This window comes from Squalius cephalus (assembly GCF_949319135.1).
Source record: "Squalius cephalus genome assembly, chromosome: 6".
Taxonomy (NCBI): domain Eukaryota; kingdom Metazoa; phylum Chordata; class Actinopteri; order Cypriniformes; family Leuciscidae; genus Squalius; species Squalius cephalus.
This window is the reverse complement of record NC_137127.1, coordinates 20,926,856-20,945,212: the sequence shown is the minus strand read 5'-3', so window position 1 is coordinate 20,945,212 and position 18,357 is coordinate 20,926,856. Positions and strand designations below refer to the sequence as shown.

The 18,357-nt window shown below is 36.0% G+C and overlaps 1 protein-coding gene across 1 annotated transcript in view; it reads left to right on the top strand.

Annotated features, from left to right (window-relative positions):
• The window catches only part of myo7aa (myosin VIIAa), a 54,929-nt gene continuing 36,572 nt past the window's right edge, over positions 1-18,357 (top strand). The window contains exons 1-4 of the mRNA XM_079873636.1: positions 1-78; positions 3,189-3,258; positions 13,668-13,781; positions 13,987-14,139. Of these exons, the coding sequence (XP_079729762.1) occupies positions 3,241-3,258; positions 13,668-13,781; positions 13,987-14,139 (285 nt within the window). The 5' untranslated portion in view covers positions 1-78; positions 3,189-3,240. The remainder of the gene's footprint in view (positions 79-3,188; positions 3,259-13,667; positions 13,782-13,986; positions 14,140-18,357) is intronic.

The window sequence follows — 18,357 nt, the reverse complement described above, 5'->3', positions numbered from 1 at the left end:
CCAGAGTCATTCTTCATCTCGTCTGACGCACCTGTGGATGTCTGGAAACACACAGAACAGAGTCTTTCCTGCGTTGTGGTGAGTGACCAGTGTTTGGTTCTTCATGTAGGTTTAAATCTTATTACTGAAATCATTTTCTACCCTTTCATTTCACTTTGTTTGTTTGTTTATTAATTCATTCTGTATCCCTTGTACAGTTAGTCATTAGTGCTGCTATACCTGTTTATATCAGTAAATCTGTAAATAGCACGATGGAGTAATTACATTTAATAAGCTATGGTTTTTTTTTTGTACAAAAAAAAAATATTTCTAAAGCATTCTGAAACTCACTCTCACAGCCATTACTGTTTATCAGATGTGTTTCTTAGATTTATAGAGGTGACTGTAAGCAGTGAAATTGGAGTATTTTGTCTGATGTATGCTAAATTACAGTGTCTTCTCAAGGACGAGACACAGATTGCATGGAGGTTTGCAAGTTTTTCTTGCTTTTCAGCATTTCGTTTATCCTCTGGCTTGTCAGAATTTGCTCTCCAGTTGAGTTTTCTTGCCAAAAAATGACAGCAACATCTAATTAATAATGCATTGATATTTGAAGCCAGTACAATTTAAGGAACCTGTCATAAGAAATCCACTGTTTCCAGTGTGAATACAGGGTGTAGAGTGTGTCTGTGAAACCTCTAACTTGTTACATAACCAATGAAAGATAAGTCTAAAGATCAGCTGTGGGTTTAAAATAGTCCTTTATTGGTATTTTGGGCGTTAAGATTTTTCTTTGGCCGCTTGAATCTGTCCTGTCATTGGTCAGAACAGGAATCAGATCGGCACCCTGTGGATTTTGGACTAAGAAGTTCTTAAATTGGCCTGATACAAATCATGTTTTAAACATATCCTGTACACGAAACAAGAAGGCCTCCATATCAGTAGGAGGTACCACAAGTGTTTTTTAATGTTATTTACAGTAAAGTTTATTTTACAGGGAGTTTTCAACATGTTTTTATTTATGTATTCAACAGCAGTTAAATGCAGACAGCTTTTATGTCTGAAGTTTACAGTTGGAAATGATTAATTGATTAGTCAATTGGATTTTGGTTGATAAATTGGTTTAGACGGCATCATCGTGGTTTTAGTTGATGTATAACAACCCTGATGTAATCAGAGAAGAACCTTTAAGGAAGTTCAAATGCTTAGAAAGTAATAGACACCCCTCCATTTTTTTTTTCTAGTTCAAGTCTAAAATTAAAAAAAATATTTTATGTATAAAATCAAACTTATTTATTTATTTATTATTTAATTTATTAGAATTTGAATAGTATGATATTCTTATGCTATTCTATGTTGTCATGTAAATGCCGTGGTGCGTGAATATGATCATCATTCAGTTGGTACATATCAAAGTACCATGATATTTTTTGCCACAGTACTTTTTGTGAGGGAAATGAAAAGAAATGTGTAGTGGCTCTTCAGCACACGGACCCAGTCCCGTATTTATTAGTCTGTTTAACCCCTCTCCCGTGCATCCAGAGTGTGCAGTCTTTATTCCCAGACGTCAGCTGGTTTAATTAGACAGTAAAATATTAATGTCCATGTGAATGCAGCTCTATTCAGCACATTTATCCTGTTCGCCCCTGCGTGTCCAGCCCAGATTAAACAGACTTGCAGGAACTACACCAGAGTCTGGACCAGAGTTAACTAAAACATTTTAGTTACTTGAAATAGATAGATAGATAGATAGATAGATAGATAGATAGATAGATAGATAGATAGTCTTGGTAAAGATGGCTTAAAGAGATCATGTTTATCAGGAGGTCATAGGTCAGCTGTTGTCAAAGGGAAGTTAAATAGAGGAAATGTGAGGCAGGTCATCCACGGCTGAATAATTTAGCATGAGAATGTTTACAGCTGCTATTGTCTTGTTTGTTTGACCTTTTTTTCCCTTTTTTTATACACTTTAATTTACTGCTCTTGCTTTTGATATGGTTATTGTTTGTTTCTGTTCACCTGGTTCTTAAAAGCTACGGAGGCAATGTGTTTGTGTGTCTGCTTGCACAGTAGTCAACATTCGAAGTGGATCCAAAAAGTTCATCAAAGTTGTCCTAAGACAAGAACGGGTATTGTTCAAAATTCATGTTTAACTTTGATGAAAGGTTTTGATCCACTTGAAATGTTGACTACTGTATTTCAGTGTTGTGTGTCCCATTGTCCACATGAAATCAAAATGGCCAATTCCTGTTTTGTTTTTATTAAATATTGCAATATTTATTATAAATGATTGATTTATCCATGCGCATCATTATAATCTTTAAACAAAATAACTTACCCTCCATCTTGTAGCTCATCTCTCCTCTGATGATGTGTTTTCTGGCGCGAGGGCGGGACAACCTGTCACTCACAGGAGATCTACCAATTGCAATCCACAACCATCTAATCAGTTCCCCATGGTCAAAATCAAATCCCGCCTTACATTTGTTTCTCATTCGAAAAGCCGTTTCACTCGTATTCATCACAATAGGGAAGCAACATCTGTTTCATGCTGATTTTATATATATTTATCTGTGTGTTTATCTGACTTTCAGTGCTTGACGTTAATTCAATTTCAATTTAATGTGCAACACAAAAACAGTATGAGTGTTGCATGAGTAGTTGCCATGTTGCTCCATCTAAAAAAAATAATAATAATTTTATGATTAATATTCTATATTTTTTATACATGCAGGCTTATGATCTCATATTACTTGAAAGACTATTTGCAATATTTGTACTTTTTTTGTCATACAGTATTTGTATAATAAAACAGCTAAATATTATTAAAAATTGTGAGAACTGAGAAATGGAAAATAAAGTAGGTTAGAGTTATGGGTAAAGTATAAAATAAAAAAAACAAGGTGAATAAATGTCAAATAATCATTGTACAAATCGAGTTAACAAATAGTATAGACAAATGAAATAAAGCAATGGTGTAAAATTAATTTTAAAGAGAATTTAATTTTCGAGTTTCGAGTGACAGATAATCTGAATCTAATGCTCTGTGCTTCACTATGTGTTTGTGTCGACCAGAAGCATTTTGTTGGTACTGTATTATGACGATGCACTTTAAAAGAAAGTTTGCAGATGTGTATGTCATGATTATGTCATGCACACTGTATGAGTGTTTTGGGTAGCACTAATCTTGATGTGTGGCTCTTTCTCAGGGCCTCGTGTGGTGACGTCTGATGTCCAGGAGGAAACACAAACAGCACAGTCATGGTCATTCTACAGCAGGTACACAAACACTTCTGCGGAAGTCTCTGAACCAAAAATGTGACATGAGACCTGAAGTAATTTAACGTCGTCTCATGTGACAGTTTGCAGACTCTGCTCAAGCTGTGTGCGTTCATGTGTTTTGAAAGAGGCGTAGCTTTGGAGAGAGCACTCTAAAAAGAGGGTGGGATCTCATGCTTTCAAAGCTAGCTTGAGTAAAGTATTTGAGTAAATGTTATTAGTTACTGTACTTAAGTATCTTTTTGGCTATTTGTAGTTTTACTGAATATCATAGATATAAGCAACTTTTCTTTCTTTCTACTCTAAAATTCTACTCTTTCTACTCTAAAACTTTCTAAAATTACTTTCTACTCTCTTACATTTTTGAATAAGTACTCTTTATTCCAATATATTTGTGATGAGTAATGCAACTGCTGAATTCGTAACCGCATACTAACATACTACTCTTACTATCTTTGCCAAATAAAGATATGGAAAATAGGAAAATACGTAAAATAGTAAGAGTAGTATAATACTGTAGTATGCAGTTCCGAATTCAGCAAATACTCCTTACGTTTTGCATGGCACCTAACTTTTTCTGCAGTAGCCTAGTTTATTTCTGCTACAAAATAAGCAATATCGCCATCTACAGGGCATTGAATGTACTATATCTTACTCGCTTGCTTACTGAGCCCTACTCACCTAAACTAGTCAACAAGGCTATTTTACACGAATGCGAGTGCAATAGCAGGTAGTTTTTTGAATCGCAGGTGTTTCATAAATGAGATGAGGATATAGCTGGAGCCGTTGAGGAGGCTGAAACCAAGTAGGCTTTGAATATTTCATTTTACTTAACATTATTTTATTTATCTATTATATTGAAGAGACCTTGAAGAGATTTTGGTTTACTTGTGCCTGTTTTGAGCACTTGAGCTTAACTGACCTTGACTGTTTGTAGACGTTTAAGAGACTCTTGTGTGGACCTTGATTTATTGGAGTTTTGAAGTGTTAGGTTTTATTTTGATTTTCGAAAATAAGCATCCTCACAAATCAGCCGTTTCTTGTTTTTCACTCTTAGGTTTTCAGGACTAGTGTGCGTCTCTGAGCCTACATTCAGTATGAGTAAAATACTTATGTTCATTTAAAACCAGATACTTTACTCAAGTCATATTGGAATTGGTGGTTTGTAACTTGTAATGGTGTAACACAGTAACGTATCTGGGTTTCGCTTTATTTTGATGGTCCCTTTAACACATTCTGTTGACTATATAAGTAAAGTTGCACCTACATTTCTACTAACTCTCATTGGAGTATTGGTTGACTGGTTGGGTTAGGGCTAGAATAAGTTGCCATGTACTTGCAAAGTTACTTATATTCAGTAGAATATCTGTTGGAGGACCATCAAAATAAAAAGGTAGCAGATATTAAGCAGACCGTCTATACTCTGACTGCTAGTTGACATGTCGTTGCAAAGTTACTTATAGGCAACAGAATGTTAAAAGGGACCATCAAAATAAAGTGTTACCGCTTTTACTCAAGTGTGGTTTTCAGGTACTCTTTACACCTCTGCATGCTGGCTGTGAATGTGTTTTGTTCTTTGGTGCCCGTAGAGGTCAGTTGGGAACAACACTGGTTTGACATTGAGACACATGTAAACACTCGGTCCAGAAATAAAGCTGCTTCAGTGGAGCGGAGAACGTAAATGCTGTTAACTAATTATCTCTAATCTGATCAGGGTCTCAGTACCATATACTCTGCCTCTGCCCTCAGTAATTTGTCAATCTGTATTGGGGCCAGTGACAAATAAGGTTTTCAACTGATAAAAAATTCAAATAGGTTAAAACTGCACATCAAAGTAGTTATTATCTTTATGGGGATGTTTTTTACTTATTACTAAAATCTCAATTTTAAACAATGTATTTTAAGCGGTTTAACTGAGAATCATGTGACAACACAATTGTTCTTTCAGCGTGTTGTGAATTTATCTTTCTGCTGTTTGTCTCGTTTAGGCTACTTCTTTATTAGTGCTGCTCGGGTTAAAGAAGTTGTTTGCATGTCTGGATTCTTGAGTTAAGACTGTTGTTTTCCACAATGTTCTAAAGACCCTCTAATTTTGTGATAAATGACAGATTGTGTTCTCAGTTCAACTGAGAACAACCTGAATCTCATTACCAGTGCTCATTACTAGCAGAAAGCTGTACAAAACAGTGGTGTAGGCGAGTCAGGGGCTGGTTGTCACACTTTTTACTGCAATGAATACTTCTCAGAGTTGGCTTATTTGTGAAGGTCAGTTTCTGTATAAACACAAATAGGACCACTGATAAGGACCAGGACTAAAAAAAAGAAAAAGAAACATTCACCCCATAGCAGGGCATGTTGTAAGTTGTCACCTTATACCTACTGTTTATTGATGCTAAAAAAAATAAAAAAATAAAAAAATTTTATATACAGTACCAGTCAAAAGTTTGGAAACACTACTATTTTTAATGCTTTTGAAAGAAGTCTCTTATGCTCATCAAGCCTGCAGTTAAAAAAAAAAAAACAACAAAAAAAACACTAATATTATGAAATATTATTACAATTTAAAATAATGGTTCTCTTTTTTAATATACTTTAAAATGTAATTTATTTTTGTGATGCAAAGCTGAATTTTCATCAGCAAGTACTCCAGTCTTTGGTGTCTTATGATCCTTCAGAAATCATTCTAATATGATAATTTGATACTCAGTTATTATCAATGATGGAAACAGTTGTGCTGTTTAATATATTTTTTTGGAATACTTTTTTCAGGATTCATTGTTGAGTAAAACGTTAACAGCATTTATTCATAAAAACAGCATTTATTCAAAATAAAAACATTTCTAACAATATAAATCGTTACCATCACCTTTTATCAATTTAACGCATTCTTGTTGAATTAAAGTACTAATTTCTTTAAAAAAAAAAAGTTATTGTTCCCAAACTTTTGAACGGTAGTGTATATTGTTACAAAAGATTTCTATTCTAAATAAATACAGTTCTTTTTAACTTTTTATTCATCAAATAATCCTGAAAAAAGTATCTCAGGTTATAAAAAAAATATTAAGCAGCACAACTGTTTCCAACATTGATCATAAATCAGCATATTAGAATGATTTCTGAAGGATCATAAGACACCAAAGACTGGAGTACTTGCTGATGAAAATTCAGCTTTGCATCACAAAAATAAATTACATTTTAAAGTATATTAAAAAAGAGAACCATTATTTTAAATTGTAATAATATTTCATAATATTACTGTTTTTTTTTTTTTGTTTTTTTTTTTTAACTGCAGGCTTGATGAGCATAAGAGACTTCTTTCAAAAGCATTAAAAATAGTAGTGTTTCCAAACTTTTGACTGGTACTGTATATATATATATATATATATATATATATATATATATTCAGAAACTTACCTTCACAAATAAGCCAACTCTGAGAAGTATTCATTGCATATATTTTATTGGATTGAAATTGAAACTGAAAAAAATGTGTAAAAACGATTCATTAAACATGAAAAAATGAAAAAAGGTAAATGCATTTTTGTCATGACAACTCTCGGAGTGTTTATGGATATGGCAATGTTAATATGTTTGGTCTTGGTGGAATAGATCTGCTACGCTGCTGCTGCTGCTGCTGTTTGTTTTTGCTGCTGCTACAGAGCAAATACGGGACTTGCTACTGCCAATACATACATGACTGCTGTGAGCAAGTAATGCCGAGTTCACACTGCATGATTTTCAAAGTAGTCGGGCCACTGTTCTTTTCACACTGCGTGACTATCTGGGGTAACATTCAGTTGCTGCTATGTTCACACTGCACGATGGATCGGCGACAGTAGGTTTCACACTGCATGACTTTACAAAAGAAAGAATCGTCGACAACTTCTGTCTGGTCCGCAAACTACATTTCACAACCAAACACACGCGACAAGTGATAAGGAAATAACGCAAGATATTGTGTGCGTGAGACTGAAATTGTTAAAAATGATAGCCTGCAAGAAGATTTGCGGCGAAAAGGAGAGAAAAAAAACCTGATAATGCAGGAGGAAATGGTTGGGGAGACGAGGGGAGCAAGGATTGTGTGTTCTTCAAAGAGAGTTGGGGGTAAATAAATGATTTTGCAATGTGCTGCTGTTGCTGCTGGTCAAGCAAATGTGTGTGCTTTGCTGTTTGATATAGTTGTAAATATATCTATTAAAATACTGACATTGTGGTCTATAACTCCTCCTTGGCTGTAGGTCATCGGTGATGTAGTTTTCAGTCAGAACACATTCACACAGCTGGATTATGAATCGTCGACAGGTCCAGATATTTAGCATGCCAAATATCTCACAGGCGTCGGCGATTCTCTCAGATCGCGTCTTTGATAATTCACACTGCGTGATTGTCACTCACGTGAACAACCACCGATTTGCCTACGATTTCGGACATTTGTCAGCGATCTCCCAAAACCTGTCGGCGAGCGAAAATCGGCCCTAGAATCGTTCAGTGTCTGTGAACTCGGCATAAGACATGCTGCTGCTGTACAATATAGCGTACATGAATTACCCGTAGCAGATCTATGCAGGTGGAGCTGGGGAAGGTGGAGGGTTTCTGCAAGCACACTGAAACTGCTACAGCAAAGCTGACCAAGTATTTGAAGGTTGATCAGCAAGCTCATTGGTTACTGATACAGCAGGAACCAATCAGTTGTGCCCTATAGAGAATGGTGTGATTGCAAGCAGATTGAGTTAAGGACCTATCAGCCTGTGCCATCTAGAGTTTCATGACAGAACTTTGTATAAATTGATGTTTTAAACAATTGTCCATTGGGTTGGCTAACAGAAATATAAAACAAATGTGACAACTTGCCCTATCTGAAATGTATGAAAAAATGATAAAAATAGTAAATAGTGACTCTTCACTTATTATATGTTAGTGTTTTTTTTATATATTTTTTTATCACAGCTAATACAAAAATGTTGATGGATTTTTTGACTGAAAAATGTAGACCTTGTAGATATCTATGTGACAACTAGCTCCAGTCTTACAATTCTTAATTATTTACAAGTCTCATAATTACTTACAATATGTTTGTGCAAATACGGAGAGTTGAATGCTTGGTTTGCGCTATATATACAATACTTTGACATCTACAAATCTCTGTCTCAGTACTACAACTGTAGTAACAAGGGTTATTTTTGTAGGTTATTTTAGAAACATGCTGGTCCATTGGCTCTACATGTCTGTAGGATGTGCCAGTGCAGTGGAAACCTCATGAACACAGAACACAGAACTCGTCTCATCTGCCTTTCTGTGTCTCTAATCACTGCTGACAGGACCTCATTTTTAGGACAAGAAAGTGGTCATTCATGGGCTGATAAATTCACAGGGGTACGACGAGGGAACCTCGCCTCTGTCTGTCACAGTGGAATGGTTGCAGTGATATGTCACCTTAAAGAACACAGACTGAAACGAGGGGTTAGCGGTCAGCAGGTGCCGTAACAGGACAGTGTGTTTGGAATGGGGTTGCAATGGAGATGAAGGGGGCTAAAGCACAGGAAAGGGATGTGAGAACGCGCAGACTGAGTTACAAGTATCTCACATTAATACAGGTAAGGCTGGGGATTAAAGACGTTAATGGTTTAGTTGCAAATAGGACTTTTAATAGCGTAAAAAAAGAGATGCCACATATTTATTATATTTATAAAAGTGGGATTGACTGTGAGTAAGAAATCATAAAAGGTGAATCTCACGAGAGCATTCCCAATTTATCCCAAAATTATATATTATATTTTAATTATATCATAATTTAATGACAGTTACTCTAAATAAATACTTTATTCGTCCGTAGTACTGCCTTTATATTGTTTATTTAAAAAATCATGTAATTTAAACAATGCAATCTAATGAGCATTATCACTGAAATTAATGAGGAAAAAAACTCAAAAGCATAAGATGAGACTGAGAATCTAGGTGAAAATGTGCTTAATCATTATGAAAATAATGTCAACATGTACAAAATATAATTTTTTTTACACTTATATTTTTCTTTCGATTTTGGGCTTATGTTCTTGACGATCTTTGTGACTGTAAGATTCACCCTACATGAATTTCATGAGGCAACACCTTGTATTTTTACCATATGTTATTTTAGTATTATTTATATAGTATTATAGTGTTTATTCATATTTTACATTTTTTAATAGTTTTATATATATATATTTTGTGGTTTCGTATAATTTTTTCTTTAGAAAAAATCTATTTAGCTTTAATTTATATTTATTTCAGTTTTAGTTTGAGTAACTTAAGTATTTCAACCTATTCATAAAATATATTTAATTCTTTCTAAGTTTGTTTTTTATTTATGTTTTATTTTATTTCAGCTTTATTTAAAATGAATCAAAACCATTTTTAATAGTTTTAGTTAACAATAACAACACTGATTATTACAATCTTTTTCTGGCTTATAATTAATTAGCATTGATTAATGAATGCATTCCAGTCTTTTAAGTGCCCATCCAATGACATCACCTGTTTCATTCTCCACCCACTCATAGTGAATTGAAAGTGGGCGGGGCCAACAGAACAGACACTCCCCCTGAGTGAGTGAGTGAGTGAGTGAGTGCAGTCATGCATGCAGAGCAATGAGAATGAGACCAGCATTCACCGGGTTCATGTCCATGTTGTTCTGAGAGGACAGATAGCTACAACATAACCCTGGAAACATGCTTTACATCTACACTGGTTTACAGTACCAGCTTATGAGGAGAGCGTTTAATGGTTTAAATGCAATAGTGGTTTAATTGCTTAGGCATGTTTTACGAATATTATGCTGTAATGTTCCAGTTTGGCAATGACACTGTGCACTGAGGCAGAACATTTGGCAGCGTTTTAATGGTGGTTGCAGTGAAACACCAGCTGTCCTTTAGAACATAAATTATCCTTTGTTTGACCTTTGCCTAATTTTGTCATCTAAATGCTAATTAATACCAATCCAGACCAAATTTTAAACTGAATGCCAAGACCAAGATGATTTAGGCTACTGTCATTTTTCGTGTTTGCCAAGTCAAGCATCTATTACTGCTCATGTTCTGGGTTAGCGGTTTGAACACAGTTCTTTTTTCTTTCTCAAAAGTTAACCAAAGACTTATGGGACATGCTAACAAGTTTGGCATTGCCTGACCATGCTTAGAAAATATGAAAATCTACACTTTATAATGCGTTGAATAAACTCAATTCTAAATGTTTTTAACTCCTCACAAATTCAAAATGCTTTCCTTTTTGCAAAAAAATAAAACGTATGACCAGTTGTTGCCAAGAGGGGGCGATCTTACGTGTAGATATGCGCTCTCATAAACTGATGCTCCAAGGCTTCTTTGTTTATTGTTTGTGCTGCCGCTCACTAATGTATTTCAGATTAGGTTGCAGAGTGTTTTATGACGCACATCCTTTACATCTATTGTAGTAACTGTAGTAGCCTACCGCATTATTGTTCGTCGGGGATAATGCATGATCTAACTAACACAAACGTCATTCGTCTTGTCGTGCTGATCGTTTGCACTTGCTGAATAATTTACCTGCGCTGCTGCAGTCTCATACACCTGTCCGGCTATAAATGTTCACCACCATGTTTTCATCTCATTTGAACTGGATCATCAACTGGGATATTAAATTAGAGGTCCAGTTTCTAAATGTTCTTCCAATGACCGAGCTTTGTTTCAGGAGCTTTGTTTTATGTTGTGCGCCTCATATAGTGTTTATTTTTATTTTTTTTATTTTTTTTTATTGCAGCCTCAATACCTTAAAAGGCCAAAATAATAAATTCCAGCCAAAATAATCACTAAAAAACTTGCTTTGTCCATTAGAGAATCACAAATGATTAAAAAAAGACCTTTATAATAAAAGTTTGAAAATCTTGTTGCATTAGGCCTATGTGAACTCGATTGGACAAACAGAAATCATTAAGCCAATTCATTATTTTCGGTGATTGTTCTTTATGTGTGAATGTAAGCATTCAAAAGTCTGTGGTCGGTAAGCTTTTTGATGTATTTGAAATCAGTCTCTCTATGCTCACAAAGACTTTATTTGAGCAAAAATACAGTAAAATTATGAAATATATTGATATCTTAATTTACAAACAATTAAATATTTAATATATTTTAAAATAGTCTAATTTATTCCTGTGATGCAAAGCTGCATTTTCAGCATTATTACTCCAGTCTTGAGTGTCACATGATCCTTCAGAAATCATTCTGGTAACACTTTACAATAAGGTTCATTAGTTAACTACCTTATGTTAACATGAACTAAGAATGAACAATACTTCTTCAGCATTTATTAATCTTAGTTAATGCAAATTTAAAAAATGTACTAATACGTCATTAAAATCAAAGGTTGTATTTGTTAACATTAGTTAATGCACTGCAGAACAAACAATGAACAGTTGTATTTTTATTAACTAACATTAACTAAGATTAATATATACTGTAACAAATGGATTGGTCATTGATAGTTGTAAATACATTAACTAATGTTAACTAATGAATCTTATTGTAGTGTTACCATCATTATAGGCTGGTTTGCTGCTCAAGAAGCATTTGTTGAAAACAGTTGTGCTGCTGTGTAAATGAACAATACAAACTCATTTCTATCATCATATGACAATTATTTAATAGAAATGATTTGCAGAACCCAAGTTGGTTTGGTGACATTTGATCTATATCTTACACCACTTGCTATAAGAGCTGTATTGTCAGTATACTGTATGTTCACAAAGTATTTTCTCTATTATTTTTTAGTTTCTGTTTCTGCACTCAGACTTTCAAAGTCTTGCTTTTCAATGAATACTTAATTGTGCCACATTTCTTTCCTAGAGTGCTCTTGTTTTAGCCTCTGATAGTCTGTTAGGAGGTTTGATAACGAAAGACAGAGAGGAGGAGTGAGCTAACAATGCAGTTGTTGTCTTGGCATGAATTATTCAGCCGTGTGTCGTTGCTAGGATTGTATCAGCGATGCTGGCTGGCAATGCTGCCTTCTCAGACGTGACAGCTGCGGCCAAACGGTGTTGGGTTCTCCCTCTACCTGTATTGATTTGCCTTTGGGGATATTTAGTTAATTAAAAAGCTCCATATTAACTGGGGATCCACCTCCACACCCAATGCAATGACCAACCCTTCCTCAATTGAAAGACAGGGACAGACACCATTCACACCATATACACAAGCAAGAGAGGAGACAGTGAGGCAGCAGAGAAAAAATGACTTAAAAAACAAGAAAGTGAACGGAGCAATAAATACAGAGAGGAACGATCCACACAGGATCAGGCTTTGGGCCTCAGATTTGGTTTCCTTTGTGCAAATGATGCCCTAGAGGAGACGTTTGTGTGTTTCAGGACATGGTGCAGACAACTTGGACTCCTGTTTTTGTCTCTACAATTATTTTTGTCCTGTTGTCAGACCGGAAAGGAAACATTTTTTTGCTGTTGTGATATCCTGGGTCTCTGGACGGCTGGATTTAATGCTCACACACCTGCTGAGGAAGTGAGGGTGTGGATGTGTGTGCGGTATATCAAGACGTTCTCGGTCTGGAGTTTTGCCATTTGCATGGATTAGAGTTTGATCTCGTGAGGATGTACAAGCGTCGGGATTACGTCGAACTCTACGAGAAGGATCAGGCAAAGTGGGCCTTAGTACGAAATGTCAACACTGTGTTCAAACACAGCACTCTATTACCGGTATGTGTGGAGAGTTGCCAGTTACGTGCAAATGCTTACCATTCATTTAATGGTGTCTTGTTGGAATTATATTTTGGTGGATTTACATTTGAATTCAGTTTGATTTTGATCTAACTCTAAGTAGTAAAGTGTGTTCAGTGTGTGCACGATGTCTTGCATGATTTGTCAAAAAATGTGTCTTATTTAATTGTAATTAAGTTTCTCTATTTCAAGTTGCTTTGGATAAATGCATACATAAATGTTGTTGAGGAGAGGTGTGCTGGTTCTTTACTAAGTGATCAGACTTGCAGGTTTGCAGCACTTTTTGAGTTGCATCGTGCACCGATGATGTCACAGCGTCTCAGTCTTCGGTTTTTGAATGAAGTGATGATGTCAGACTAATGTAATTTACAAATAATAAACTCTGTGATGCAGGGTTATTAACTGAAACTAAAACCATAAAATAAACATGTACTGTAAAATATTAAAAACTTAAACTTATTTTGCCAAGGCAACATTTCTCCTTTTAATTTAGTTTAACTTGAAGTACTAAATAAAAAATACTAAAAAAATATTTAGACACATTAAAAAACTACTAAAAAATGTTAAGTAAATAAAATAAAAATGTATTCAAAATATTAATTAAACCTATATGATCCCAGTCAAATCTAAAATAACACTTCTCTGATGCTCGATGGTCTGAATTGTGTTTCAGGGCGACTATGTCTGGCTGGACCTGAAGACAGGCCGGGAGTTTGAGGTCCCGATCGGAGCCGTGGTGAAGCTCTGTGATTCTGGTCAGATCCAAGTCTTGGATGATGAAGGAAATGTAAGTTATTGATCATTGCTGATCTGTTGGGCTGAAAAGCTGCTCTTCTTCTGGCTGATCTATACAATTTGTTGCATTGCATATGTTTCATTTCATATAAAGACTAGACATGTGACTTTGGAGCTAATAATTATTCTGAAGTTCTTTGATGTGGGTTTTTTGTGTTTTCTTTTGCATTGAATCTATGGATCTGCATTCTTTTCAGGAACACTGGATCTCTCCCCAAAATGCCACGAACATCAAGCCGATGCACCCCACCTCCATCCACGGGGTGGAGGACATGATTCGACTGGGGGATCTGAATGAGGCGGGGATCCTCCGGAACCTTCTCATCCGCTACAGAGAACATCTCATCTATGTAAGTCCTGCTGTCCATTCAAAGTATTGAAGGTCTATGTTTTGTTGCGTAAGCATACGACTAATGCAAAACTCCACATCATATGTGGAGGTGCAGTTTTGTGATTAATGGAAAGTATGTTTTGAATAGGTTTCTATTTTGAAGGTTTTAGATTAGTTAATAAATGTATAAATGTAAATGACCTGAATCAAATTAAATTAATGAAAGAAAAATAAATTATGCAGGTCCTCTAATTTAATCTGTTACTCATGTATATATATACACTATATATTGGGACACCCCTCCAAATCATTGAATTCAGGTGTTCCAATCAAATCAAGCACCTAGGCATGCATACAGCTTCTACAAACATTTGTGAAAGAATAGGTTGCTCTCAGGAGCTCAGTGAATTCAAGTGTGGTACCGTGATAGATTTCCACCTGTGCAATAAGTCCATTCGTGAAATTTCCACACTACTAAATATTCCACAGTCAACTGTTATTATATCAACTTTGTATTATAACAAAGTGGAAGCAATTGGGAACAACAGCAACTCAGCCACGAAGTGGTAGGCCACGTAAAATCACAGAGCGAGGTCAGTGCATGCTGAGGCGACAGTGCGCAGAAGTCGCTACAGACCTCCAAACTTCGTGTGGCCTTCAGATTAGCTCAAGAACAGCTAGAAGAGCTTCATGGAATGGGTTTCCATGGCCGAGCAGCTGCATCCAAGCCTTACATTACCAAGTGCAATGCAAAGCGTTGGATGCAGTGGTGTAAAGCACACGCCACTGGACCCTAGAGCAGTGGAGACGTGTTCTCTGGAGTGACGAATCATGTTTCTCTATCTTGGCAAACCGATGGACATTCTTTAAGATGGTTTGGCGGTTACCAGGAGAACGGTACTTGCCTGACTGCATTGTGCCAAGTGTAAAGTTTGGTGGAGGGGGGATTATGGTGTGGGGTTGTTAATCAGGGATTGGGCTTGGCCCCTTAGTTCCAGTGAAAGGAACTATTAAAGGGCACCTATTATGCAAAATTCACTTTTACATGGTGTTTGAACATAAATGTGTGTTGGCAGTGTGTGAGCAAAACCACCCTAGAATGATAAAAATCCACCCAGTGGTTTTTTTACAATCTCAATAAATCATAAGCACTGTCTCAGAATGAGCTGTTCTCAGATTCGGCGCAATGTGACGTAGAATTGAGCAGGCCCCTCCCACGACTGTTGAGTGACACTTCAGTTTGAGCCTAGACCCGCCCTGAGTGAGCTGGACACAGAGTCCACCATTGTTCGATGCTTGAGCAGCTGTAGACAAGAATGTCTCCTAAGCGATTGATGTGTGTTGTTGATGGATGCACTAGCGGCGCCAGGATTTTGATTGTAGGTGGGCCTCCAGAAAACTGGATGGGCCAGTTAAAATAAGCCAAAAAAAAAAAAAAAAAAAAAAAACGGGTTTCCCTTCATCTCCGTTTCAGCGCTTTTCTGCGGCACTGAGGACAGCGACTCATTACCTGAATTTAATGCGTAATTAGCACAGGTAAAAAAGAAAAGAAAAACTTAAACAGGAATTTTTTGTTGCTTTTAAAAAAAAAATTACAATTTCATTTAATGTATTGTTTAATAAAATTATAGGCCTATTATTTTTAGTTTATTAACAGCAGCAACAGCTGTAAAGATGAAGTTGTCGATCGTCAACTCCGTGAACGCGCCTATAGAGAGAAATGCACATCATGGATTGCATAATCAGAGAGTAGGCCTAGCCTTTTTCTTTTCGTTTTAAATTGTTAAAAAGACATTTCAAGCTTTAAGATAGATTTCATGTCTGTGAGGCATATGCTGAGTTTCGTTAAGTTAGGATGAGATGCGCTCCTGTTCACGAGCAATGCAAGTGACCGCGCGGGCGCGCCTCTTATATTGTCTCCTATTTGCTTCATTAAATACAGGCAATTGGTTGATAAAAAAAAAAAATATTAAAATTAAGATACAATTTATACAAAACGAAATTCACTTAAAAAAGGGCTTTCTAAGTTAATTAAGTGGTCAAAATCATGTCTGACCCGCTCCATGTCTCTCGATATTGTATATCCTATCTTACTCGTGCGGTTCACTTTTCATAATCAACTTAGATGAAAAAATAACATTATAATATTTGAACAAATATGAAACTAAATGAGCTTGATGGCTACAACACATATAGTAGGCCTACAGACTCTCTATTTGTACAAATTGCTGCACATTAATTTTATTCTGAATTTTGCACACATAAGTTAAAAGGCATTTGTTTGTGCATGCATAGTAAAACATATCTGCAACATTTATCAAGTCCACTGATAATTATGCGTGCATTTATTAATTATTATCTTAATGAATAATGTAACAAGGACGAAGCATGTAGGCTAAACTGCGTTGTTTGTTTAGAATGGAATGGATCGCAAATAGATCCGAATGAAGAAACGTACAAAACCATAGTAGAAAATGGGTGGGCCCGGACCTAAAATGGGTGGGCCCAGGCCCACCCGGGCCCAATGGTAGCGCCGCGGCTGGATGGATGTAAGAATGAACATAGCAGTCTTCATTTACTCCCGTTGTTACTCAAGGATGGATCTGTACTGTTTGTGATCAAGCTTACACTCTCCGGAGCAACAGGCCTAACGTGACTGGACACGGAAGAAATGAAAGTGCGAGCGCGCTCTTTATGACAGCTCTTCGAGTCATTTTACGGATATAAGGTTTACCAGTTTATTTAGCACCCACTGAAAAGGTGTGTATATTTGTTTACTGTTAGTTGTAACGAGTGTTTTGTGTACTTCGCTGTGTATGTTGTTGATAATGAAAGGGAGAGAGAGAGAGAGAGAGAGTTTATGGATAAGACTTTAATGTGCACTTCTTATACTATGTTTATTCAGCTCTTACAGAGATTCTCTGGAGTAAAACTAACGCTCATCTTTTGTGTGATGTACAATAAACTTCACTGAACTCGTCAGTATATTTTGGTCATCATTCGGACGGGTTTTGCTACAGCAGGCTTGTATTAGTGGATAAAAGCAGATGACAAATAAGTTATAACCATAATTAAACTAAACTATACCTGTTCTATGTCCATACAGCATATATTCTCTGGCTCTGTGGGCATTATTGTCCGACTCCGAGTCGAAATGAACACCGCAACTGAGAGTTTCTGTTCTGATATTATCAGATGAGATTGTCCTGACTCTGAGCGCGAGCTCGTGAGGCTCCGCCCCCTGTGCCGTGCAGCAGCAGTTAATTTGCATTTAAAGGGCACACACTAAAACAGCGCGTTTTTCTGAGCCCCAAAAAATTACAATTTAAACATGCTGTAAAAAATTATCTGTTGGGTATTTTGAGCTAAAACTTAACATACACACTCTGGGGACATCAGAGACTTATTTTACATCTTGTGAAAAGAGTCATAATAGGTGCCCTTTAATGCTCCAGCATACCAAGATATTTTGGACAATTTCATGCTTCCAACTTTGTGAGAACATGGCACCTTCCAGAAGAGTTAAAGCTGTTATAGCTGCAAAGGGAGAGCGATATAGTGTATATATATATTATATACTTATTAAATTACAGCAGAAAAATAGTCTGGTTTTCTGGTTTTAGAGGGGTTTTGGATACTTGCAGGCTGGCCAACCAGGTAAACCAGCAGAACACCATCTTGCGTCACCAGTGAGCCAGTGTGACTAGTTTAAACCATGTGTACTCTCTCTCTCTCTCTCTCTCTCTCTCTCTCTCTCTCTATATATATATATATATATATATATATATATATATAAATAATTGATAATGGGATATTTCAGTTATTCATTGTGAAAGATTTGCTGCCCTATTCTATGAGTTAAATTAATCAAAATAATTATCCAGGTCCACTAATTTGCTCAGTTGCTCAATACCAAATGAATAAATAAATTTCAAATATATTATACACAACTATTGTCAAAAAAATTAATTGGAATAAATAATGTGGTATTTCTGTTTCATTATGGTCATCGCAAAGACAAAAACAGTTTGTTGCCCTGTTCCATTAATTAAATCCATAAGAGCCTTTATCTACCCTGTTTTTAATAACTCCCTTTTAATAACTCCCCTCAGTTATTTGCTTTGGTTATATTCTCTTCTCTTCTCTTTCTCTATATGAAGACTAACTGTGGTGGTCGGGTGAGTATGCAAACATCATTTTCACACGCATGGCTGCTCGCTGTTCATTGCCTCACTCT